This window comes from Paralichthys olivaceus, chromosome 3 (assembly GCF_024713975.1).
Source record: "Paralichthys olivaceus isolate ysfri-2021 chromosome 3, ASM2471397v2, whole genome shotgun sequence".
Classification (NCBI taxonomy): domain Eukaryota; kingdom Metazoa; phylum Chordata; class Actinopteri; order Pleuronectiformes; family Paralichthyidae; genus Paralichthys; species Paralichthys olivaceus.
The window spans coordinates 7,869,657-7,896,788 of record NC_091095.1 but is presented as its reverse complement, the minus strand read 5'-3'; the positions used below and the strand labels follow the sequence as shown (position 1 = coordinate 7,896,788).

Below are 27,132 nucleotides of genomic sequence, written 5' to 3'. Positions count from 1 at the left end.
GCATTGTCAGTCCCTTTCTCTGTCCTACACCTCAGAACCTGGTCAATGTTAACCATGAAATACTGTTTTGTAGCCGGCTTTAAATTAGCACATTTAGTTATTATTATCTGCCTACTTGAACACAGAAGATTGACATTTTTAGATTTGTTGTATCTGCTTTACCACTTCCACTACAGGCTTCATTTAGAAACCTCATATCCTCACTGCTGGGGGGTGAACACTTCATAGTGAGGAGAGTAGCACCAGAATGTGTTACTAAAGCTGAGGAGTGTTGGTTTACACATGTCCAGGTTGCTTCAGTCACTACTCCACTACACTCCACTGCTTCATTCACACAACATATTAACTCATCAGCCGCACTGGGACAGCAGCCGGGGTGACAGGTGGCCAATAACCTTCCAGTTATCTGGGGAGAGTTTTCAAGGGATTGTGTCGGGGATCATGTCGTACAACTTTACAGTCAACAGGCGTAAATATCTCTGACAGTTTACAGTTTATCTGAGCTTCTCTGATCCTTATGTGGCAGCAGATGTGACAACAAGGGAACAGGAAGAAAATGTGCGCGGAGAAAATGAACAGGGAAGCAAGGAACAGTACCTACCACTAAAGTATGAAATACACATTTTAACATTAATATTAATATCACAATAAAGTTCAAATGATTGCTTTACAAACAAGACAAACATCAACCTTTAATGTGTTCTGCTGATATCTGATTTGATTAAAGGGCTTTGCACGTAATTTCATGCAATTATTCTCACATTAATAAAATGTTTTACCTGTATTCAGTCAATGCAGGCTTTCACATCAGCAATGGAATTTTGCTCAGCAGCTTCTACTTTTTCGGACTAAAGTCATTTTTTTCAAGTTTTGGTTTCCAACATGTACATGTCTGAACCATGTCTGAACCAAATGTTTTCCTTCAATATATTTGCCTTTAAGCATTGCTCCCTGTCATTTTTTGAAATTATATGATGTAGCTAAAAAAAATGAATAACACGGTTGGGCACATGCTGGGACTTTTTACAAATTAACAGGTACTTCGTCAAATTAAATACTCAAGAAAAACCCATGACCTTGGTGCCTGATGTTACAGCAGTTCTTCAAACGGACATCCTGAAATAAAGCTTGGTGAGTTTCGCGCTGCTTGTCAATATTGGGTGACCGCAGGTATTTCATACTCTTTTGTTTATTGAGTTTTACCAGATCATCGTCACTTGATGTAGATTCCATCTTACGCTTTAAATTTCACCTCATATTCATTCACGTTTATTTGCGTCACTCCTGATGTGCAGAGGCCTTAACCTTCTGTCTCAGTCATATTGAATTTCACCATTTATTATATTTTCAGAGCCAACGCTCTTTGAAGAGAGCAGCGTTATACAGAAAGCTCTGCATATTATTCATGCCAGACAAACTGCAGTAAAGGTTAAGCATCCATTCATAAACCGCAGAGGAATGGCTAATCATAAATAAAGGGGAACACATAGATGAGCAAACCCTTTGACAGGCCCAAGGGTGGCGCTTCATTGATAATGTTTCAAACAGAAGGTCACATTTTTGTTTGCCTGCTGGATGAAGATCCTGGACGAGCCTGCGAGACCCTCTGTCACCAAAAGGTCAGAACATTAGTGGGTCCTAATCCTTTTGGGAGAACAATCTTTATTCCATCAGCGGTTCCTTCTGCCTTGAAAGTAAAGAAATCGCGTGACATTTGGAGGCGTGAGGTGATATTTTTCATCTTTTGACATAAGCAACATTAACGGGAAAAGGTTTCTTCATTAATCCCATTTGTTAATTGACATAAACTCATTTATTTTAAGTTTGTTCTACATATTCACAGCATTAGAGGCACTGGAGACATCGTGACTTCTAGATATTGGCATTAGCATCCGGAATATGAGTTGTCTGTTGTTTAATACAGTCTATATATCCCACAAGGATCACACGTGTAATATATATAACTTGTTTTAAGTCGGCTGATCAGTAAATACAAAAGGTTTTTGTACTTAAAGTTAACACAGTCTTTAGTCACTAAAATTCTGAACCTGCAGTTTGCTCTTACGTTTCTAAGCCTCTTTGTGTGTATGGGAGGTTTGGCTGTGGTCTCCATCTGTCAGAAGAGAATTGAATTACATCTGATCAACAGCATCTCAGCCGGGGGACAAGGCCCACCCTTCTCTCCTCACTTTATGATACAAGCTGTTCAGTGTATTTTAACATACAAATGTCCCTAATGCAGCTTTAATGTTGTTATGAACAAATGAAAACACAAATGATTACTTTCATCAAATTATAACAACCTCTCGAGGCAAAGAGTGTCACTTTGATTACTGTTGGCGCAAAGCAAACATCGCAGGACGACTGCGAAATGGATCTGTGAATGTGAACACAGTGACAGAGCTGTTAGTCGCTCGACATGAAGCATTTCAAAATCAATTCATTACTGCTTTGACTCTTTTGAGGTTTTATTGGTATAAAGGAGCACGGAGCAGCCTCATATTATTTCAACACTCTGAGTGATCGTCACATGATTCGTGCAGAAATAAACCTCAAATAAGATCAGGGAGCGGCACCCATTTTGTTTTGCAGCATTGTTCACAACATGTAGCTACTTATTACTGACATGGTAACAGCTCATGACCTCTAGCCACATTTTTTGCACGACAACAACAAAACCAAGACAACAACACACGAGACTGAGGCAACATCTCGTCTCCAACATGATTTAATTTGTGTCTGACGACTAAACTGATGCATCCCAGTTAATGTGGTTGTGTGAATTAACATGCTGCGACACTGTCGGGTTTACAACAGCGGCAGGGAGATGACTGCTGCTGCCCTGCGAGATGTCCGAGCCTCCCTCCTTAAGCATGAAGATAAATCCCTCTCGGTGCTTGTCTGAGTAATTAGCATGGAGATTCCTCTTGACTCAACACAGCGACAGATGTGCATCGATGTGATTCATCTGAGTCATTATGCCTCCCACCCCCTGTTTGCTCCAGGAGTGGATCTCTTGTCCCTGCCTCTCATATTAATGGTCATACTAAAGCAATTACAGATATTACAGGTCTATAGTTTATGTGTGAGGTGGCGACGAGGACGGGGGAGGGTGCCTGACTTAGAGCCAACAATCAGTCAGCAGGTGAAGTGGCAGTGTCTCGAAAATAGCTCCATTTCAATGCAGCGCTGGTGTGTCTCAAAATACCAGATGAGTTTGTCAGGTAGCTTTCAACCTTTCGTTGGGTTTTTTTGTGCTAATTTTCTCTATATGTTGACTGTATAAAAATAAATAAACTATAAATCAAAACTATGAAATCCAAGTAAATGCAGGGTTTATTAGTAGCTGCTACCTTTGTCCTCAGTTATTAAAGGTAAAATACACAATATTCCTCATATCAGTTTAAAGAATTACAACACTGTTGACTTTGTAGAATATCTTGTGCTATATTATTTTATGAAAATATTACCTGACTTAAGTTAATATCGAATTGCATCAGTCAAACCTTTGATGAGAATTCTTGTCGGAAATAACGAACCCAGGACACAAATCTGACACGGCCCAAAATTACATGCATAATCATGTTCAATGTGAGTTCATGGGATTATAAATAAATAGCACTTTTAGAATATTTCCTATTGTCATATTTATGCATTTCATGCAATTTGCAGTGGGTTTAGGCAAAAAGCTAAAAAGAAACAGTGATAACATGAAAAATAACTTGAAGAAATTGTTATTCTGGCACCTTTTGATGAGACCAGGCTGATCCCGTTCTGCTGTGAGCCACAGGTCTGAGTGACAATATGACCATCTGCTGCAATCAGGTGGAACACCACAATCATTGCAGGAGGAAATCTGTGAGTAACGCGGAGAGAAACACCTGCATGTTCTGCTACTGACAAAGCTGCCTGTTGATCGGTGCTGCATCAGGCTGTTGCCTGTGTTCGTCTTCTTTCTCTATCTGGTTCTAGTTGGTTCGACTATTCTTTGATCTATTTAGGAACTGGTGGTCTTTTCAGACTGGAGCTGTGTTCCAGTTCAGTCGCTCTTCTCCTACAGAGGCTGCATTTAAAGACAGACTGCATCACAGCAACACGACTAGGCTATCTCCTTTGAAAGGCTCCTCCAAGCAACAAAGTTTCCTGCTGTTGGATCCTTCTCAGCTCGACCTATCCCAAGATCCATTGGGCTTTGGTAACAAACTTTTTTTCAGAGAGATAAGAGCGCCGCCAAGAAACGATTCTATGGTCAAAGGAACCGTGAGCTGTTTGAGGGTTTGATTATCTCTGAATTATCTTAAAAGCATATTATACTCTTGCATTTTTTGCTGCTGCTTTGTGTAGTAATGGGAGTGTCAGGGATTTCCAGATAACAGAGATCTGATCTTCATGGATCTTTGCTTTAAAATAAGGTCAAGTTTATCCTGAAATCGAATTGGTAGTGATGAGTATGGGAACTGTCGGGTGTTGAAACTGCTGTGTGTTTGCTCAGGGTGAAAGATAAAAATATGAAAAAAGGCAGAGTATCATTTCCCCTCTATTGTTCCACTTAAAGCAGCAGCAAAACAAATGAAATCGGACTCTAACAGGATTAGGATCAGGTCAACGCAAGGGCAGGGATTCACGTCTATTCTTTTCCGAGTGCATTGTTTTGTAATTCATCAAGGTTTATCACTAGGAACCACATTCATTTCTCCGATCCGTTTTATCTGGACTGAATCAGTGGGCAGTGTACTCACATGGATGAGAAGTGCTTTACTCATCTCCTGTAGTGCTCAATCACGGAGCTGCTGCTGTGGTGCTGCCAGATGGATCAGAAACCTTATTTGTTTTTGTGATTGCTTGCTGCTCAGACACACACGGTCCATCACCCCACATCACGCACTACTGTGGAAGAAAGGGGGCGAACAGTCTTTAGATTTGACCAAACAATAACAAAGACAGGGGTTGAGGTTAGAGGCATCCCCTTCCTAAAGCCTCACTAAAAGTTCCAGAAAGACACAAATGTGTCCCCTTTAGACTCAAGCTGCTTTCAGACACACACTTAGGTTTCTGACATTTTCCTGAAAATGTTTTGTATGTGAGAACTCAAATGTCAGAGTCAGTTGCTCCGGACATTTCCGGGAACTTTGCCCTCGTAAAATATCCGTGAAATGGGAGAATACATCAGAAAAATGTCAGTGTGAGCGAGTGGGTGTGTTGATAACATTTCCAACACAAGACGGATGCAAGAAAATAAAAAATATGTTTGGATGAAGAAGAGGTGACACATAAAGGAAGCAGATGAAAACAAGATTTGAGAGCTTTTGGTGATAATGGTCGACGCTGGTCACAATATGCTATAATCATGGGAACCTTATCTATCCTGCAAAATCTCCGGCTAAGTTCATTATATATGAAAGGCAAACATTGGAAAATGTCTAGACCCAATTTTCTAGAGAGTTCATGTCCAAACTTTTAAATTACCTCAAATCTTTTGACTAAAACTTTTAATTTAGACATAGTAGACGGCACAGCGCAGAAAACACAGGGAGCCACTTCATTTTGAAGACTAATGCTTCGGTCAAGAGCAAAGACAGGAAAATTCATAATAATGAACATGTGTGTCTTCTGGTGTGGGAGACAGTATAAAACACTCACAGTAACCCTCACACTGTGAAGAGTGGTATGCCACAGGAGAGATAATACAAAGAGATTATGTCTCATCTCAGTCTCATGACTCATTATAATGTTTCATTTCCTGTTTTTCTGGCATTAATGGCGTTGATAATTAACTCTTATGCTGTCATTCGATCGGGGGCTCATAGCTGTGGAAGTGAGGTTGATGGGTCAGTCTATGCGCTGGAAAATGAAAGAAAAAAAATTTGACTCCTGACACAGATTTCTAAACGTGGTTAACGTTAACACACTCTTTCTGCGGTTGTCTTCCATCATGACACACTACACGGTACCAAATATTACCTCCTTTTAGGCCTGATGCACATTTTCATTCCTAAGAGCCCTCGTCTGTCAGGTCAGGCTATTATAGAGCTATTATCCCAGCATTATGCAAAATGTCCCATCGGAGGGGAACAATCACTTTCCAACTATTAATGAGGACACTTTTGGGTGTGAACTACAAAGTATTTTAAAAAGGTCAAGAGTGATTTTAATTTGAAGGTGTTTTTAAGCTCAGGACACTGATAGTTTGTATTAAATGAATACAAAGCTGTCTGCAGAACTAGTTATTTTACTATATTGCTTTTTAAATATACAATTCTGGCCACTAAAGGGTTCTCTCAATCAAAGCAAAAGACCTAGTTTGATGACCTTGTGAAGCAACATGGGATCATGGGAGTTGTTGTCTTCACCACCATTGACGATGTAAAGCCAAATGGAAATGAATAATTGTGAACCATTAGGAGCAACAGATGAAGGAAAAGACTGGCTAACTTGCTAACTAGCTAGTAGTGTGTTTTTCCTGTGTCATAGGTCGTTTGCCCCAGAATTTACAGCAGAGACGGAGAAAGCCACAGGTAAACTGGGTATGACGCAATTAAAATGATTTCTCTGCATTAGAACATTATTGGAAACAGTTTGGATAATATGAGCAAACAAGTCAACAAAATACATCGGTCTAGGTGTCTGAAAACATTTAATGGAGAATTGTTACATATTATATCTTTCAATGCATTTTCAAGATATATTTTCTTTTCTTTGCTTCAGAAGTAATTATTGAAAGGCTCGAGTCAGAGTGATAATGATACGAGTTGTTTTTGTTCAAACGCCTACTGATGATAACTTAAACTTTTTCATGATTCATATCAATCATGCTGAGCTTTTGAGAGAGAGAGAGAGAGAGAGAGAGGGAGAGGGAGAGAGTCATTCATTGTTTTTTCACAGCAGGAGAGGCAGCGACACATTTATTCTATGAAAAGAAAAACAGGCCATCAGAGCACCATTAAGCACATCCTGAGTAAAATCAACAAACAAATTCATCAAGCAGGCAGCAACAGCAGTTTCCATGAAAAGGCCTGACTCGTTTCTTGGGGGGGGGTTTTGCCACAGGCTGGTTTGCCGTGGAGTAAACACTTTCAATCCTACATGACTCTGACTACCGGCTGTAGGCAAATGCACAGAGAGCAAGAAGGCAACAAACATCTTTTTAGATGGATGTGTCTTTATAACACAGCTAAGTGTGGAGTGTCCGACTGTTCTTCTTCTAATTAAATTAGAAAGGCTCAAAATTCCAAGGCCAAACAATCATAGACAAGATTGTCTAGTTCTAATTCCAAACGCCCAAAATTCTGATTGTAGAAAGGGGAAACTTGTTGCTCTTGTGAAATCATTTATTAAAAACAACAACAAAAGTTTACAACCTTTCAGACTCAGCACTTTTCAGTAAGTTGAGCTTCTCAGTTGCTCTTGAAAAAGAAATAAACCACTGATCTAAATTTTGATTGTGTTGCTCGGTTGTCGGCAAAAACAAATGCAGTCTGTTTGAAGAAGCTTAATGGACGATTACATTTAATGACTAAAAACAGCAAGTGGTGCATCTTGTTGATCTTACATCAAAATTCCTTTCAAGTAAAGTCATATTTGTGCTGTCATAGCTACATGAAGATGAGAAATCCTTCAGTGTTATTTTTCCAATGCAGCAGTCCATTGGTTTTCATTCTCTCAATATAACTGACAGAATTGTGTATATATGTACTGTGTATATATGTACTGTGTATATATGTACTGTGTATATATGTACTGTGTATATATGTACTGGGTGTATGTTGTGTATTTAGATGGATGGATGAATGGATGGATGAAACTAACTGCTACTACAGTGAGTGTGCTCAGAGTTTTTCCTTTAGCTCGTTTCTGACCTGTCATGTGTCTGAAAACAGTTTCCAGTGAACAGACTAATTGTTACCGGCCTCCAGCCCCGATGTGAAACAAACTCAGAGTGAAAGGTGTCTCCCTGGACAGTTCTGATTGTCTGCGGCTGACAGTGCGGAGGAGAGTACAAGCTGCTTCGTGTTTCCACGGTCAGCTTTTCAATAAACTGCGATGATAATAAATCAATGCCACGACCAGACTGGATGCTCATCCTCACTTCTTACGCTTCTCCAGTCCTCATAAAGGGAGTACCTGACCGATTAGACTCTGCAGAAAAACACGATGTACTATAAAACCATTTATCGGGCCAGGATTAAGTGTGATGTGTGTAAAAGCACTGGCTCTACTGGGGAGAAATATACAACTGATCCAACATGGTAGATATAAAAATATACAACTGATCCAACATGGTAGATATAAAAATATACAACTGATCCAACGAGGTAGATATGAAAGAAGGGGGAAGCCACGTTCAGCTCCAATGCACTCGCTTATTCTTTTACTTCTGCAAATCTCCCTGTACTAGTTTCTTAACCAGCAATTTGATTAGAGACATATAAAGTGTAATGAGGTTCTGTATAATTGAAACCAGAAATCATCTAAATAGAGGTGAAAACAAAACCTTAGCAGAGGTAATAAATTCCATTATTACCATGGCATGTTTTGGTTTCTCTTTATGCAGCCATTCTCATTCCCTTTGATAATGAAAGAGCCTCAACACAAAAGCGTTCGTCTGAGCGTGGAACTTGTGGGAACTAAACAGGTAGAAAACATCAGCAGCCTTTAATTTTACTGTGAAATCATCTCCTCTGCAGTGGCGTTAAATTGACCAACGATACTTGATAAAAAGCAGCAGCCACGCACCTGCAGGTCAGCTCATGCAGCTCTATGTGTTAAACACGACTACATTCGTTTCCTTCAGCTTGTCCAGACTTGTTTTGTTTCTTTTCTTCATGTTTGATTATGTTCATTCTTCTGTCTCGAAAGCCTCCTCCTCCTCCAATAACCCGGTAGGGAACCCTTTATGCCATTAGCGCTGAAAAACAGATGGGCTCCATAGCAACAGGGGTAATCTTTCACCGACCCCGGAGTAAAAAGTGCTATTCAAGGAAGCCCGTTCTGTTTCAAGTTGACCACTGGTCCTTTTTTCAGCAGCTGCTGCAGATCCTAAAGGCATGAGAACATGTTTTGCTATAAAAGAAGATAAAGAAAAGTGGTAACTGCTCATAATTGTTAAGTCACAACTCTGGATGAGTTTCTTTGAGCGAATAATGAACTAGGCTTTAAGACCGAAATGAAATGAAAATACTGTAATCCACCGACTCATTTCACAAAATTTATTTTTAAACTGTGATTTTACTTTGAAACTTAAGATGCAATGGGATAAATCATGACCATGTCTGATTTAGTGTGGGTTCGGTAAATGTTCAGCCCACCCGATCTATAGAACTCTGAGTGATCTCAAACACAATCAGACAAAAAAAAAAAAGGAAGGACGTATTCAGATGAGAATAAACACGGTGGTGTTGCTGTTGGTGGCCATGAAAGACTGAATCACTGCTCTTACTCCTACCTACAGCTCAACCTGTTTTCAGACTGACGGGATATGGTCAAAGTGGGATGATGACATTGAGGCCGTCCATTTTTTTTTGTTTGTCTGTAATTTGTTTTCACACACTCATTGACACATGCACACAGTCTCTCACACACACACACACACACACACACACACACACACACACACACACACACACACACACACACAATCGCACTGTGACATTCTATACCGTCAGTCCATGTACATGCATCTCTTTTATCATGAGTTTCATGCATTTATTCATGAAATGTGAATTCAGATTATGGATTTCCAATCTTTTTTGTATTGACGATTTCAGGGTGAAACTGACCCGAAGGAATATCTCCGACCCCCTCATGATAACTTGCATTTATTTAATTTTAAACTGCAAATAGTGAATCTTTTATTCTCTATTTTCTTATCTTTACCTCATCGTGGTAAATGCTGTGTATCTATTAGCCTTTTTCTCGTCTGGAACTTACAGTTTTGTCTTTCACCCATTCAGACACATACATACAGTGCATCAATGTGAATGGTACAGATGTCAGGGGCAACTTGGGGTTCAGTGCCCAAGGACACTTCAGCATGTGGAAGGTGAAGACTGGGTTCAAACATATACAGTCTATGGTTCAAACCAACGACCTTCTGAGGACGACATGCTCTACCAGCTGAGTCACAGCCACCCCATGATGAATGAACTGGGTTTATTCTGTGTTATTCTTTACATTTGGGACCTTACTGCTGCATTTAAGCTCCATTTCGTCCGTTTTATCCATGAGCTTTCAGAAGAAGGGCAGAAATATGGACAAAATGAACAAAGAGTACATATACTAATTTAACATTGAACATAAATGAGCCTTATATTTTGCTCATATCTGGAATTCTTAATCGCTGGAAGTGACATCAGTCCAAAAGCAATTTATGTTTAAATGTAAAGTATATTTTTCAGTCTTCTTATTTCAACCCTCTTAGGTGAGATGAGCCGTGGTGCTGTCTTTTTTTATTGATTTCTTAGAGAGAAGAGTCTCGAGAGCTGCTGAAGTGGAGTCGTTTTGTGGCGTTGCTTGTTGACAGCAAGCATCGTTTGCAGAGCTGAAATGACAACCATTTCAATGCCTGTTAAAATCCGGCTGCAGCCAATCACAAATATGGGTTATTGTGTTTTGGATTGGAGATTTTCCTCTGTCTTTCTAGAAAGAAACCGCAGTGTTTCCCTAGATTTGTATTAAGATAAAACGAGTTTAAATGTTCAAAACACTAAATCTCTACACACAAACCTGGATGATAATGTCCAACAAAATGAGTTTTCATAAATCCACAGTGAATGTTCATGACTCATCTCTCTACTGTTTTCTCTCTTTATCTTATTTCCCGACCTCTCTCTTCCAAATGTTAAACGCATCCTCAATCTCAGACTATAGCAGATTTGACAAATAACAAACCAAAGAGGTGAGACACCTCATCAGCCCTGAATTTCTCCCCCGGCAACATTGAGGAATGAAAGTGAAGGAGATGACGCAGTGAAACGGAGGGAGGCCAGAGCTCTTCATCAGCCTGATGGATGAGGTGTTCAGGGTGTTTCAGTGTAAGCTAAACATCGCTCACACCTCCTCCATCATCATCCCTCACCAGCATCATCCCTGTGTTTTACTCAATCGATGTAATTTCATGGGCTTTTTAATCCAAAACAACCTCCCAGTGCAGCACCGTGATTAACTTAACAGCCCTGTTTCATTATGATACATGTTGGGAATCTGATTCATTTCAACAATTGGAAGAAAACTCAATCCATGTTTTCTGTACTTGCAGAAACAGGTGACTGCATGAAACTGGAATCATTTTCCAAGAAAGCAAATCAAAGACAAGTTGCTCAACACAGAGCAGGTCAACAGCAGCATGACAATGTAAAGTCATGTGAACCTAAAATCCTGCAAAGCCTCCTGCCATGTTGCCACAACACGTGATATAAATGTTCCCAAGGATAGACGTTCACGGGTGCAAGTTACACACATTTTCACCAGCAGCCCCGCTCACTGCTTCTCAGAGTCCACTGAGGGCTAATTTGAGCAAACTGACGAAGATGACAGAAGCCAAGAGGCTCAGTGAGAATCTGGAGCTGAACGACACCACCACTCTGTGGGGACTCTGCAACGCACGACAAGCTTTCTTAAAACACACTGAGCTCAGTTTGAAGTTTTTGTAAACACACAAACATTTTTCTGCATAAGCCTGACAGACAAATGTTATCAACACAGATCTGTCATTAAATGTATTCTATATTATGTTTCATTAAAACTCAGAAATAACAAAAATACTGTACACAATGTACTGAATGTCCAGAGATCCATTTCAGAAAAACAGAGCAGAACATTCAGGACGGCTTTAACATTTTATAGTAAGTGATAATGAAAGATGTTTTAAAAGATTGAACGCACAATTAAATGTTTTTATATTGAAATATAAAAACATTTAAGGGGATCATTCAAAACCCACTGATCACTGTGCACAGAGTTAGCAGTTACATGGAGTTTAGTGCCGTCTATTTGAAAGGTTAATATGGAAGTAGTTAGCAGAGTTTTTGGTAAATCTATAGTTTTAAAAGCCCTAAATAAAGTACTGCTGTGGTGTTTATTATGTTACTGTATGTTCACTTGTTTTAATTACACAGACTGATTAAATAAATACTGTTTATCTTTCTTTACAATCTTTCACATACATGGGGTTGATGTTCATACCCTTCCAACTTAATTATAAAAATGTCTGTATTTTCTATGTCTCTAATGTAATTATAGAATATTAAATTGTGGAAATACTCATGTATATAAAAAGTATATGATAAAGTCATCAATGTTATAAATACAAATACAGGTTTTGGACTTTTTCCTCCACACTGAAATCTGACCAGTGAAGCCGGTTGAGCCTGTGGTCAGTTCACACTCTTCAGATGGGGAAGGTTTTACCGTTTCAGTGAGAAGGGCCAGGACATGCGGGGTTTCTTCAGCCCGGGTCGCAGCTTCTCCAGGGTCCGGTTGCGGCACAGGTAGCGCTCGGTGTCTGAGTTGAAGCGCTGTTTGATCCGTATGTGAGTCCGGGGCTGTCGCCACAGATGTTTGGGCGGCTTGGCGAGTCCTGCTCCTTCTCTGCTCAGCGTGGTACACTCCATTTTCTACTTTTTTTGTTTTTTACCTCTTGTTTTTGTGAATCGATTAAAGGAAGAAGCGGGAGAGACGCGTGGAGGGCGACGAGAGGAGGAAACCGTGCGCTTCACGCTGCGTAATGGCGCACACAGAGCGGCATGGTGCTGCGCTGCTGTCCATGAGCCGGAGTGCTGAAGCCCCTGTCTACCTCTCTCTCAGTCACACCTCCCTCCCTTTCTCTGTCTCATCCCTCTCTCAGTCATACCTCCCTCCCTCTCTCTGTCTCAGCCCTCCTCTGCTCATCCCTCCTTTAACTGCTCTGTCTCATCTCTCTCTCTCTCTCCGTCTTCCCCATGCTTCCTCCATCTGTCTCTCTAATGCCAAACTAACAACCACACCAGTGAAAGAAAATAATACCACTAATAATGTTTTTTACTTGGCTGATGTTTTTTGCATGTTCTCCTGTTAGGGGTTTCTCCTGGTTCATCACAGCACAAAGACATGCATCTTAATCCTAAAACTCCAAAATTGCCTGTGTGCAGGTGTTAACAGCGGCGTAGCAACAGGGGCCCCTAAACCAAGAGCAGGCGGGTGAAAACAACTGATCCCCAGCAATTTGTGGTCACTATGTACAGGAGTCTGCAACATGGTTGGAAACCCCCTAACAAGACCACATGCCATTAATGTTCTGCCAAAAGCTGCATAAGATTTGGTTGAAGACTAGAATGTCTATATCATGTGTCATGTGTGTGGTCCCAAAGTCCCTAGGCCTGAGAGGATAAGCGATAGCCTAGAGATAATGGATGGCTGTTTTTACTGTCTTTACTCTGTCATTTTACCATGGCTTAACTAATTTTAATGGTCTCTATTATCTGGTCAAAATACCAAATTTCCTGCAGCCTCAGGTCTGAAATGTGAAATGTGACTTCTTCGTAATCTCTCTGAGGTTGTTTTGAGTCTCTTTCATCATTTTGCGCCTTTTATATTCATTTCATTTCGTTTTTCAACAAGAACTGATTCACTTCAAACAGACACCATGATCCATGAGTTTGCGATCCATCAGTGTACCAAAAGGGAAACAATAAACCTATTCAAATATGAGTCTAAACAGTTTGATGAAATGGATCTCATTTTATATTTGAAAGCCTGTTAGAACGTTTGTTCTTTTGCTTTGCCTAATTGATTAAAAAGATGGTGCATCAGTGGGACAGGGTTGCACATGATGATGTGGATTCCACCTCTCAAAAGTCATATTCATGAAGTTGTGCGTCATTAGCAAAACAGGAAAGCAACACAGCCTCCTACAGGTTACTGTGTGTCACCTGCCTGCTTGTGTTTATCAGCCTGAAGGAAAACTGTGAGCCATATCGTTAGCTAACAAGCTGTTTATCCCCAAAATAGTATTTTTTATTATTATTAGAATTCACCCCCTCTATCATTATTGTCTGCAAAACACACACAATGTTTCTAAAGTATAGACATGTGTCCAAAGAGGAATAACAGATGCAGTTGTGTTTACAACAAAGAGATAGACGCACACACACACACACACACACACACACACACACACACACACACACACACACACACACACACACACACACACCTTTAACCTTACAGTGACAGGTCCTGTTGCTGCAATTATCAGGTATTTTTCAAACGGAAGAAGGTTTTCATTATCACCTGGGAACACCAAATCCCCCCTTCTTTGTGTGTGCCTGTGTGTGTGTGTGTGTGTGTGTGTGTGTGTGTGTGTGCCTGTGTGTGTGTGTGTGTGTGTAGAGCTTATGCCCTCATTGTCACTTGGAAAGTTTCAGCTGATCTGATCAGACAGAAGCAGTTTCCCAAGTGACCACATGAACCAAACACTGAAATACAAGCAAGAGAGTCAGAGCTAATGAGGTCATCATGACCTGAGAGAGAGGGGGGGAGAGGGAAAAGAGACAGACAGACAGACAGAAAGAAAGACAATTAAGAAAGAGAGAAAGAAAGAAAGAGGGCTTCTGCTGCCACAAACAAGTCCAAATTGCATTTTCACTTGATTGATCAACCAAATATCCTGCTGAGTGCACCAGAGACACACACCAGAATAACAACAACCAGATGAATTACAACAACAACAAAGGGAGGTCCATGCTTTTCTAAATGAAATGCTGCATCAACTTCAACGGGCAGAATTTAAAGCATATGACTCTGCCTCCATCAAGGCTAACGCTGCCATGTTAAACGCTCAGTGTGTGGAATTTAGTGACATCTAGTGGTGAAGTTGCATGTTGTAGTGGAATACCCATCACCTCACCCTCCCCTTCCAAACATGAAAGAGAACCTGTGCTGTACCGGTTTGGACTAATGTCCATTCTAGGGTAAAGAAAACAATTCATACAACTTAGATGATTATACATTCGTAAAAACATCACTAGGATTATTTTATATTCAATTTCTGCCAATAGACCCCTTTCACCTAAATCTTACACACTGAACATTTGAAGAATAAGGAAAAAATAATCCTGCATCCACCCATTTCTTTCTAGAGCTGCTTCAAATATTTTATGTGCTTCTTTTCACCACTTAGTAGAGCACAGACCTCTGCCGAGGCCCAACAGACCCCTTAAATTCAACCAGCCTGCACCAAATCATACACACACACACACACACACACACGTCCCCATGAAACACTCTGCCCTGAAGATCTCCTGAGCTCCTGTGCATAGAGCTCAGGAGGAAATAAAGAAAGTAGTAGAAAGACAGAAAAAAGCAAGAAAAGAAGAAACGTGTATAAGTGACACTGACCGGTGTTCATCATGGCTGGCCAACGCTCTGCTGTACAACACCTCCAGTCGCTCCAGCGGCAGCCCATACGCTGCAGATGGCCGCCGGGTGTCACATGGGTGCTCCTGGCAGGAATGTCGTCGGTGCAATGGAGGCAGCAGCAGCGGGCCGGAGCAACGCCGCCGCACTGCCTGGTGGACCACGGGGAGAGATTCCCGCCGACGCTGCAGAACAAGAGAGATGGGGGAAGAACATGAGTGTCCAAAACTTTTGGTGTTTATGACACATGAGACATAAAGATATTTTATTTGTAGCCTTTAAAACTATGAGCAAGAGAATAGACACAAAAGTTTCAAATAAACAAGTGCTTTATACACTGCTTTGTTGTCTTTTTGGAGGTTGCAGATTATTTGCAGTGTTTTTTGATTGTACTGCAATCAACCTTACACAATGTTCTGTATATGAATAGTAAATCTTACAGTTTACTGTTCATCATTATAAATTTGACTTATTTGACAATTCAAGTAAATTATAACACAAATTACTCCAGGATCCATCAATAAAACATCAGAGATTAGATTTTAATGTGCAGAAATAATGAAATATCATCTAATCACTTACAATTACCACATCACTGTTGAAGCATGAAGATATTACGAATAGCTCAATGATTTATTAGTCCCGCCATAGCAAACAGAATGTAACAAAATATTTCGCAGTTGCAAATGGAGAATAGTTTGAAAATGAATCAATGCATATTAGTCCGGGGACATGTGGCATCTCCCTGATCTGCCCTGTGGGTATTGTAGGAGCAGCACAAACACTTTTCACATCTGACACTAAGTAAGTAGTTTGTTTGTCTCCTTCCCTGAGCAATAAATTAGCTTTTTTTACACGTTCTCCTTGCAAATCCATTTATTACCGACTGATGGTTTCTAATGGAGCAGCTACGAGAGACAACAGGTGGACAGACAGCAGCTCTGTGTGGTTGACAAACAGCAGTGTGTGTGTGTTTCTATGGTTGTGAAGACAACGTGAGAACATTTTGGCTGGTTCTCACAATATAAAAATATTTTTGAAACTCTTGCATTCATGGTCAGGGTTGGAATTTGATTTAGCTCACTGTTAGGAGTTAAGTTAAGATTAGAATAAGTTGCTAGGGAATGCACTACATCGATACACTCAGTAGAGCACAAATCTATCCTAATGCACAACAGTTCCCTTATGAAACCGCTTTTAAATTCACTAGATCTGGATTTTTATCTGAAAACATAACATCCCTGGCAGAGGTCATCAAAGTCCTCACATGTGTAAATGGTGACTGTATTTATAAAGCACCTTTATACATCAAGGGCAATTTGAGGTTCAGTTTCTTGCCCAAGGACACATCAGAATGCCAGGGATCCAATACCGAGCTGCTAGTTAGTAGACAACCCTCTCCTGAGCCACATCCGCCTCACACTTGTGTGAGTTTGTGTGTCAACATCATATCTAAGGCGACCTCTTCCATTTTAAAAAGTGTTACAACATTGAAGCAGCCACGAGATGAAACATTTGAAATCCATGATCGTGGTGGCCCGAGGTTTCTCAGCCAGGTGACAACACCTCCGTCTCCTTGTAATTTGTGCTTCAGCAGAGTTGAAGGAGCAGCCGGACACCTCGTGCTTCACTAACAACTGATGGATATTGATCTGCACGTCCGAGAAGCTGCAACAGCAACTCTCATCTCCCCCGGTGCTGTCAGGCGCAAAAAGCAAACATGCCTGGCAGGCCTATACCGTCCCCACATCTGTTATCTCAGACAGCCTTTGTATCCACTGCTATTGAATATCGACTTTTTCTTCCTCTGGATCTAAAGATTCTGAAAGATTTGTTTTCCTTCACCTGTTGCTCCTTTGGTGGTTTTCTCCCACTCAGTACAAAGGACTTTCACCCATTTATTTCATATAATATATAATATATAATTTGGAATAGTTGCCCAAACATAATCAGTTTGTAAAATGTTTTTTTTATTTATAGCTGAGACAAATCAAATCTATGAAACCAGCTTTGATAAAACACACAGTCATACGGGCGGACCTGCTGCTGCATGTACAGCACTCTCTGATAAAACTGCACTCTCCAAGAATTGAGTGTTCAAATCTCCCATGTATCTGGCCTCAGATCAGTAGAACAAATGGACCTTGTGTTGTGGCCAATAAATAACTGACAACATCAAGCCAGTTGGAGAAAAAGCTCAAGACTTGTTTTCAGGAACACCAGGGGCCATTTTCACAAAGATCCTGAGAACACTCTCAGAAAGCACAGAGATGAGCCTGATAATGAACTCAGGTGTGAAGTAGGACAGCTGAAGACAGAAACCTTTCCCTTAGTGAGGAGCTGCTATTGGCATGGTTTGATTGGTTGATCACAAAAGATGGAAATATCTTTAAAGGCAAAGAACGGACAGTGAAATCAATGACTAATTTTATATGGTGAAAATTGTTCATCATATACTTATTGCCTGTTCACAGTTTTATCAATTAGCTTACTTTAATTTTGGTTTTAAGTTTTATTCATCTTCATTTGATATTAACATTAATGTGAGTGTGAATGGTTGTTTGTCTGTATGTTGGCCCAGTGAAACACTGGGGACCTTTCCAGGGTGTATCCCACCTCTCGCCCAGTGTCAGCCGATCTACTCCAGCCTCCGCATACACACTGTACAGATAATGGATGAATATCAACAGAGGAAATATGGCTCCGCTCTTACCGATCTCTGTTATTACTGGTTTTGCAGTCCGTATAAGCAGCCGTGAGAGTTGGCAACTAAGTCGACCGTATAAGCATCTCAATTCCTCACAGAGCAACTCTTTGTACTGACGTTATGAGACGTTATGAATAGGACCCTTGTTTTCTGCACTTTTATCTGCTGGACTCACACAGTGATCCATCAAACCTCATTGTGATGTGACATGTGCTGATGAGTTTATTCACAGTCACAGAGAATTCACTTCCTGTGCTGCAGCACTCAGGAAACCATTGCTCAGAGAAATCAGGTTATGCAAACCTGGTTTTACATGCAACCAGTCAGTAATCACATTTCTCCCTTCTCACCCAACTTGATTTTGGAAGCATTATTTAATTTGTGTGTGTGTGGGTGTGTGTGTGTGTGTGTGTGTGTGTGTGTGTGTGTGTGTGTGTGTGCGTGTGTGTGTCTGTCATAAAAGCAAACTCTGTAGTGAGATCACACTTTTTTCCTCACAACAAGAATGTGGCTGAATTTAGTTTTCAAACTTTTCAAATGTTCAGAAGTGAAAATTTAGACGTGTTAGTTTCTGCTCATTATTTCAAATCAGTTAATCAGACAATCAGCTGTTCTGCCCGTCAGACTTTTTGCATGTACAAATCTGTATGATGAGTAGACATCCTGTTACAGAAGAAAAGAGCTACTGAAGCCTAGAAAAACAGGTTTCTCTGAACCTCTGCCCTGATCACATGAACTGAGTTTCTATGATATTTTAAAAACAGCTTTCTAGAGAAAAATCTACTGTAACCTGGTTATCTAACTGCATTTGGTTCGACACATATCGTATACGAGGAGGCGGTAACTAAGTTATTCTTTCATACTGTGGCGGCTGTGGCTCGGTGGGTAGTGTTTGTCATCCACTAACTGCAGGGTTGGCAGTTCACACCCCTGCTCTACTTCTCCATGTGTCAGTGTCCTTGAGCAAGACACGGAACTCTTGATCATCCCCTGGTGGCTGGCTGCAGCATAGGTCATAAACCCTGCCCCCTCTACGTTAATGGATGGGACAGGGACCAAATTAAAAAGTACACGCCAATTTCAATTTCACAGAGATGTTTTTTTTCAGTTCTAATCACGCTGATGTTAGTTCTGTGTCTGATTAACTTTTAAGCAGGGGAAACATCAGAGACAGATTGGTTGTGCATGTGTATCGGCGAGACCTCGCTCCCACAGCGGCTATGACGGCGCAGACTCCAAATGCACAAGATGTCAGCGTTGGTATCCAGGATATTTTACATTTTAAGTAGGTGTATGGCAAATTGTTATGTACGATAAATAACCATTTATCCTGCTGACTGTGGCACAAAAAATCTTACATTCAATTTTTAATGTCATCAACACTGGATTTGTGTCAAAACTAAGCCCCCAGTAATATCACTATTTTGTTTTGTTTCTTCTGTATGTCCACTAGCTGTGGATCTGATCTGATACCATCCCTCTGCATTTTGGAGCAAGAACGTTTCACCTATAACAGCAAAATTTGATGAACGACACATTTTCCTCCAGCCCATATAGCAGCAGAGAGGAAGCAGCTGGCTGTGAAATCACCTGGCTGGTCTACCGCCATGCTGCACGCAGGAAGTGAGAATGAGACGGAGGCAGTGAGGCCGGCGTATGATCAGATGGGACGGCAGATTCTCAGCAGGCCGCCGCCGCCACGTTTCTCCATTAATCAAGCAGTGCGATGTATTAATTCTTATGACTCACACCCCCCCCTGTCGTGTTTTCAAAACCTCAACTGTGTCAGGGCTCAAGTCACTGAGGTGAGGCTCATCTGAGCTCAGTTCAATACGCTGCATGTGTAAGGTCACAGTGACATCGTACGACAGAGTCATTACCCTAATATTAAACTATCCTGTAGCAGCACTTCATTTTCTGTTTGTAGAAAAATATCTTCATTCCTGTTCTATGACTGATTTATTCACTTTGATTGATTATTCTCTTTTTCTCTGAACTGCTTACTGTGGCACAGAAAGTATCAACTGCTGCTATGCTTAAAATACTTTGGACATTTTTCATTGCTGAGCAGTTGTGCATTGTCTATTTTAAATAACTGCGAGGAATTTTATATTGCAGGGAAAAAATAATGAATGAAAATTCTACCACAAACAAAGCTGTTAAAAGAAAGAGCTGCATGTTGTTATTGCAGCCAGTGCAAACTCCAAGCCTCCACCTATAGACTGTATCTACAATGTATGAGTCAGCCCATGTGAAAATACAGCAGGAAAATTCACAGCCTGTTGTTATGTTCTCGAAAAACGGGAGGAATACAAACAATTCAGGATGAAAAAGAGGAGCCATAAGTGTCGAACAGACACTGACGAAGATGTCAACTGACAAAGACGATGAGATTTGAGAGATTTTGGCAATAAGTGCTGATGCTGAAGCTGCACTACCCAAGCACCACCCTTTCCCTGGATGATGAGTTTTCCTGTTTTTGTGGACACGTCTGATCCAGACCGTCTCCTGTTGCTTTCTTCAAACGTGAAAGACAAACTATAAAAAATTTCCCAACCATATTGTTCCAACATTTGTTCATATTGTTTATTATCTGAAGCTTGTATAACATTATCAGTCAGTGCAGGTTTGATCGTTAATGAGGTATTGTGCTTTGTGTAGTCTGTTGCAGTAAATACAGACTTTAATTGTAGCATCATATGCAACTCATCATCTATGAAGTGTTTATTTCTAATGTATTTCCATATTTATTTGTCATCTTGAGTTTATGATTCGACGATTCATTTTCTCTCTGTCTCTTTCTAACGCTCTCTTGTGCTCATTGTTGCAAATTAGCTGATTAGTCTGTTGTGTAAATGCAGCAGTTTCCCTCTACTGCAGTCAATCAAAGCTCTTGTGTTATTATGTTATTATTGGACAGACGCTTGCAAACCGAGTCTAGAAACCTTCCACTGATCTCTATCATTGTCTGACAGATAAACACATGAATGCCTTTGTAATTCAGACATTTGTGCTCAGATAAAAAATTGATGGGTGTCAGAGGATGTTTTCACCTCCGCAGACGAGCGAGCTGATTAACATTCATGACCTGTGTGTTGTCTGGTGGCGATTGGATTAGTAGCTGAAGCCTGCCTACAGTGCTCACTGCACTTTTCTCTGACACATTCGGGTGAAAATAATAAAGTGAAAGACCAGTGAAGCTCTGAAAGTGAGAGATAATCTGACTGTGGAGGTTTCCTGCGATACGAGGATGCAGCACCTGATAATAAGTGTGTGTGTCTTTGTGTGTGGGTGTGTGTGTGTGCCAACACTAGCAGCCTAGACATATTGTCCATAGCCCAACATACATCCAAAGTGTAACACAGCAGGTATCCCACAATCCACTGGGCTCCCGTCTGCTTCACACAGCATGCACACACACATACACACACATTTGCACAGCCATCCTTATTAGGACTTTGAACTGACTCCCATTCACTGTGAACACCCTAACCGAAATCCCTAACCTTAACCAATGGATGTCTAACCTGAACCTAACTAAAAAATGAACACACACACACACACACACACACCTCAATCATAACTAAATGCCTAACCCTTATCCTTACCCTTACCTAAACGTAATTCTAACCAAAGAGAGATAAGCTCTGGCCATAAATGATGCACTAATAGAAGAGAAAAGCTTTTCATCAGGACACGTCGATCCTTCTTGAACCCATGATTGCAATCAAAGCCGCCACTGTTTTCTTAATTGGGAAAATGAACATTAATTAATCATAACTGAGAGAGAGGAGCTGGATGAACCACTCCCCTGCGTCTGTGTGTGTGTGATATGTGTGAGTGTCAGCAGACAGGCTGAGGAAGCCTGTTTCTTTTTTACGCAAAGCTGTAACATTCACCTGTATGATCAGTATGATGAGTGTTTGATTAGCATCAGTCCATAAACACAACCCTATTCCAATCAGCCCTGTCATTCTGACCCCACTCTGCCTCTCTGTAGCTGCCCTGATTATCTCTGCAGATACACAGAGGCTGGGTGATTTCATGTACGCTGGATATTTTTTCAAAAGAAGCACTCAAAAAGTTAATATATGGAGCAGCCGGGGAGTGAAGCTGTGGGGGGTTGTGGCCACGCTCGTTCGCACAGCTTCAATCCCTGGTGATAAACATGAGGGCGAGAAGCAAAAAACACCAATCAGCAGTCAAGAGCAAAACAACATTCAGTCGTCTGTTGGATTTAAACAGATGTTTTATTTTCTGTTTGCTGAACTATAGGTTCTTCAAGTGTTGAATCAAAATCACTCTAGATTGCTTCACTATATACGTTTACCTTGACTGTCTGACTGTGTCCGTGTGGTGTTGGTCCTGAGCATGAGGCTTTTTCACTAAAACCAGCTGTGGCTGAAAACAAGTGAGGCACTGAGAGTGAAACAAAACAGTTAGAGGTCGAACAGCAAAGAAAATGAGCTGAAAGGTGCAGGTGAGCTGCAGGCGCAGGTGATACTTGTCTGTAGAGCTGTTTTCAAATATAAAGACAGACATTTTCTGGAGTTCTATTCACATATAAAGAATGCAACAGGAGATCATCCGAGTCGAACGCGTTCACAACAACAGGAGAATCTCTGAGCGTTCAAGTGAGGACGTATAACTTCCAAAATCACCTGATGTTCTTTACAACACCACAAGCTCTGGAATCTCATTGTCTCTCCAATTTGAAATCGTCTTGGTCTTCGTCTACATGAATGGGTCCTCATCTTTTTGAGTTGTTTGCATTGTTTTAGTTTTTTCCGTCACGTGTGATAAACATCGTCCACTCGCTCGCAGTGAATTCTCCAGATATTTTCCTGGTGTATTCTCACATGGACTCATTCTCTGGAATTTGCACAAGGGGGCTGCAAAGGAAAACTGCAAAGCAAGTCCAGAGCAACTGCCTTGGACATTTGCATCCTCACAAACAGCCCCTCAAGATAAACATTTCAGGAGAGTATCTGGAGTTCATGATACAAGCATACAAGAACATCCATGTGCAATAAAGTCTTTAAATAGCTAGTTATTAAAGTGATGTATTAGTTATTTAGGTACAGTCTTTATCTTCCAACTACTACTAACAAAATCTAATAGTATATCAAGTATTTTATAATAATCCAAATGTAAACCAGCCTTAATATAGGAATGTTATTATCTGAGCTTGTCAGGAGCCCAGTCGGTGACTTGCCTGAGGCTGAATGTGTTTGATTCGTATTCATATCCAATAAACCTTAGGAAATGTAATTGTGTCCATGTTGCCTCATCTCACTGACAAATTTACCAAAACAGCAATGAAGCAAGCTCAGCCTTAGACGGCATTTTATAACCCATTTATCTTTTCAAGAAACTCACAACTGAAGTGACTCTGTGTGCGTGTGTGCGTGTGTCCCTTGTGTCTTTATTCACTGGGGACAAAACCCTGAAGTAAAGATAAAACTTTTACGGCCGCAACGTGATCCAAGTTCAAAACCCAGTCATCATCTGACGCACAGCGGCAGAATCACACAGAGGATCTTACTGCCAACTTATCACCTAAGTAAACTACAGACTTGATAAGGCAGGTAGAAGGTGTGTGTGTGTGTGTGTGTGTGTGTGTGTGTGTGTGTGTTAGAGTAGAAGCCATGTATCTTATTTACCTCAAGCCAAGACATTGATGTTGGTTTGTTGTTGCGCCAACTGAAACAAAGATGAAGTGACAAAATGAGATGGCTTTAAAATGACATTAATCACTAAATAAATCAAAAAATAACAAAAAAAATACAATCATCCCCCTTTACAAACCTACAGGGGTTAAACACACGTGAAGACATTAGGCCCGATGATCACATTCTTTGAGTCAGTTAATCGAGACATAAATTTATACATGAAAATTCCTCAGAAATATGGGGAAATATCCACAAACATATCACCTGAAGCTTTGTCATAAGTGTGCTGCTGAGTAAAAAGTCTATTTTAACATCATCTTTATACACATGTAAAAAATGTGTGTCCCAACAGTGTAACTCATGCATTTACAGAACTGACACTGCACATCGTCATCATCACATAAAATATAATTAAAACAACAATCGTGTTTAGCGAAGTTAGAGTAAATTCAATGTCATAGAGCAGCACACCCGAAGTTGGACAGACAACTAAAGATGGAGAGAAACATTCAGAGAATGAATCATCCACCACTGCCATTCAAAACCAAATTTCCTGCTCGAACCAGAATCACTTCTTTCAATTTACTTTGACGAACTGAGGGTTTGAACTCGTGCATCACATTAAATATGACCAAAAATACATAATAAGCAGAATGTTCGAATATTCATCGCAAAAACGCATAAAGAAGAAAAAATGAAGTGTAAAAGGTCGATAAAAACGTTTAAAAAAATAATGACTAGGACTCATCTATGAAGTGTTCCCATGACTCATCAACAGCACCAGGCATTGCCATGTGCTGAGGGATGGTGGATGAATGTGCCAGAGGCATCAAAAAGACTCAACAAGCCTTTTCTCTCCAGGACATGATGAAACACTTTTATTACTTTTGTTGAACAGATTTGCTTCATTTTCACGTCACGCACACAGAGAGCTCAGCTAACACAGGCTCACGATGCAGCGGGGAAACAAAAAATAAAGTGTATTGTAAGTGTGTAAAATGATTATGGGTTTTTTCTTTTTCTTTATCACTTGTTTGTATAATTTCTAATTTGTTTTTATTTACATGTTCGGAATAAATAAAACTGAATGAATGAAAAAGAGGGACTTTAATAGAACTGTTAACCTGAGAGACGTCCAAAGTGATCAAAGTGAGGCTGTAGCTACAATGAAGCACACTGATGTCGTCTGTGTTGTTTCTCAAAATGTTGGGCGGAGTTCAATATATACACATTTTTAACAATTTTGGGCAATTTCTTTTAACATTATCACAAAGCAGTCTAATCCAACAGCCCAATTTAATGTAAGCAATAAAGTGTCTTCGGTTTAAATTCTATAACTCTTTAAACTCGCTGATTCCATTGGAGCTCATTATGGAAATTAGTGTCACCGAATTAAAATGCATTCTAAAATTTTGCCCCAACAGGAAACCAATGAGTAACTGTAGATGTTTTCATGTTTTTCAGTTTATGACATGAAGAGTGAAAATGAATAGTGAAAATCTGGATCACCGTTATTATGTCTGATAACATTTATCACTGCTGCTGTTGATGATTTCCACGTAGTAGGACTCATAAATAACTGGTGAAAATGGATCATGTTTTCCTACTACAGGGATTGACTTCTACAGTTCGACCGTCACTGCTGATATTAGGGAGGAAAAGATTTGTGGTTCCAAAATATCTGTAAATATATTGTTTAAAATTGTAATGCTTCCTAAGAAGCTGTTATCAAACTCATATGATAAAGAAATGTATAATTGAGGATTCATATTTTCAACCATAAACGTTTTAAAAAAAACTATAAAGAAAAAGAAAACACAAATATATAGAACTTGAATTGAGAAAATAGTAAAGTTTGTGCTGTAAAATTAAAGTTTTCATATTGACAAATAACATTACCATTGTTCTTTGCATGTTCTGCAGTCCTGTAAATCATACATGCTGCTCCTCACTCTCCTGCTGCTCCTGTAACTAACATGTACGTCTCCATGGAGGAGCAGCCTGTGCTCACTGAACCGACTGTAAACAGAATCTGCTGCTCACATGAGGGAGGCAGATCCTGCACGGCTCATCTGAGGTTCCTCATGTGTGACAGTATAGAGGATAACATGACACAGTCAGTGTCAGAGGGATGGGGTGTTTTATAAAAGGAAAGTACACACAATACACACTACTCTATAAATCTAAACAGGAAACTCTCATCAACAACAGTGTAGTGTTCGCTCCAATGAGAGAGTGACAGTCGCTTGAAAAGATCCATAGTTTGATATTTGTTTAAGAGCACACACTTTGCTTCAGGGCTTCACAGGCCGAAGAAATGATGTGTTCATTTTCTGTCTGCTGGTTAGAACAATACCTCAGATTCTTGTTCACAGAACTCAATGAAGTATTGTGGACATTCGGACCACAGCTGAAAGAACACAGAAGCAAAGGAGCAGAATCCAGGTATTCTTCAAATATTTCTACAGAATACCATATTTTCTATTTTTTCCTTTGAGGAACTGCAGTTAAATGAAAACAACTGGTTTTATCACATGAAAATATTGTGGCTCACTTCCATTCAGCTGCTTTCAGCTTTTTGAGTGTGGTATTGTTGATGTTGATCTTATAGGACATTGTAAATGTGAAGTTAAACCAGTGCTTCTCCTGAGATCGATAAGAGTTGTGGGTCCCTTCTGGAAGTATCTGTTGGTTCTGGAAAAGCTTTTCTGTTCTCTCATTGCAGAAAAAGTGTATTCAACATTATCCCCCAGAAGTTCGAGCACATTATAGCTTCAGCAATGTTTAGTTTAAAGAGGGATTTGAATGTCATTTGGTAATTACCAGAGGATGTTGTGATAACTAAGAAGAGAAACCTATTGTTTTATGTTATCAATGCAAGTGAACAACCCACTGTGCCATATTGCTGAATTCATCCAAAATTGAATCAGTTTTCTCAAAATCGTAATCTTTAGTGTCCACCCGTGAAATAATGTCAGTCTCTGTGATAGGATAGTTGACTTGAGGAGAGGCAGTCAGCTTCTTTCCCCTGAACGTAACTCCTAAAGGTGAGTTTCATGCAGAAGTTAAAATGCTCAAACTCTGAGTCATGTAACATTGTGAGAGAAATAGAAAATTTGACTTTTACATCCAGACCCACTCATAAAAACCTCCTCCTACTTAAGGCAAAATGTCTGCTGTGTCAGAGGCCCATTGCTGACACATCAAAGTTAGAGGATTGTGCAGCCTCGGCAGAAGAATAACTCTACAAAGTATGAATCCTTCATTAATGCTCCCTGTATTCTTTACGTCTTTAGCCTCGAAGAAAAGAAGTTAGTCTTTCAGGTTTTTCATTGTGTCTGGAAACTCTCAGCCTCTGCTTCA

At 40.3% G+C, this 27,132-nt stretch overlaps 1 protein-coding gene across 7 annotated transcripts in view; it reads right to left on the bottom strand.

Moving 5' to 3' along the window:
- Positions 1-27,132, bottom strand: part of LOC109636681 (3',5'-cyclic-AMP phosphodiesterase 4C-like) — an 84,615-nt gene that overhangs the window by 53,181 nt on the left and 4,302 nt on the right. For 4 of the 7 annotated variants that reach the window (XM_069521780.1, XM_020098560.2, XM_069521776.1 and 1 more), the window contains exons 2-3: positions 23,761-23,800; positions 15,373-15,575 (exon numbers count right to left, since the gene is read on the bottom strand). In XM_069521780.1, coding sequence (XP_069377881.1) covers positions 15,373-15,575; positions 23,761-23,775 — 218 coding nt within the window. In that variant the 5' untranslated portion in view covers positions 23,776-23,800. Of the gene's footprint in view, positions 1-12,405; positions 12,976-15,372; positions 15,576-23,760; positions 23,801-27,132 lie in introns of those variants that run through there. The other 3 variants (XM_069521773.1, XM_069521778.1, XM_069521781.1) reach the window with 1 other exon arrangement.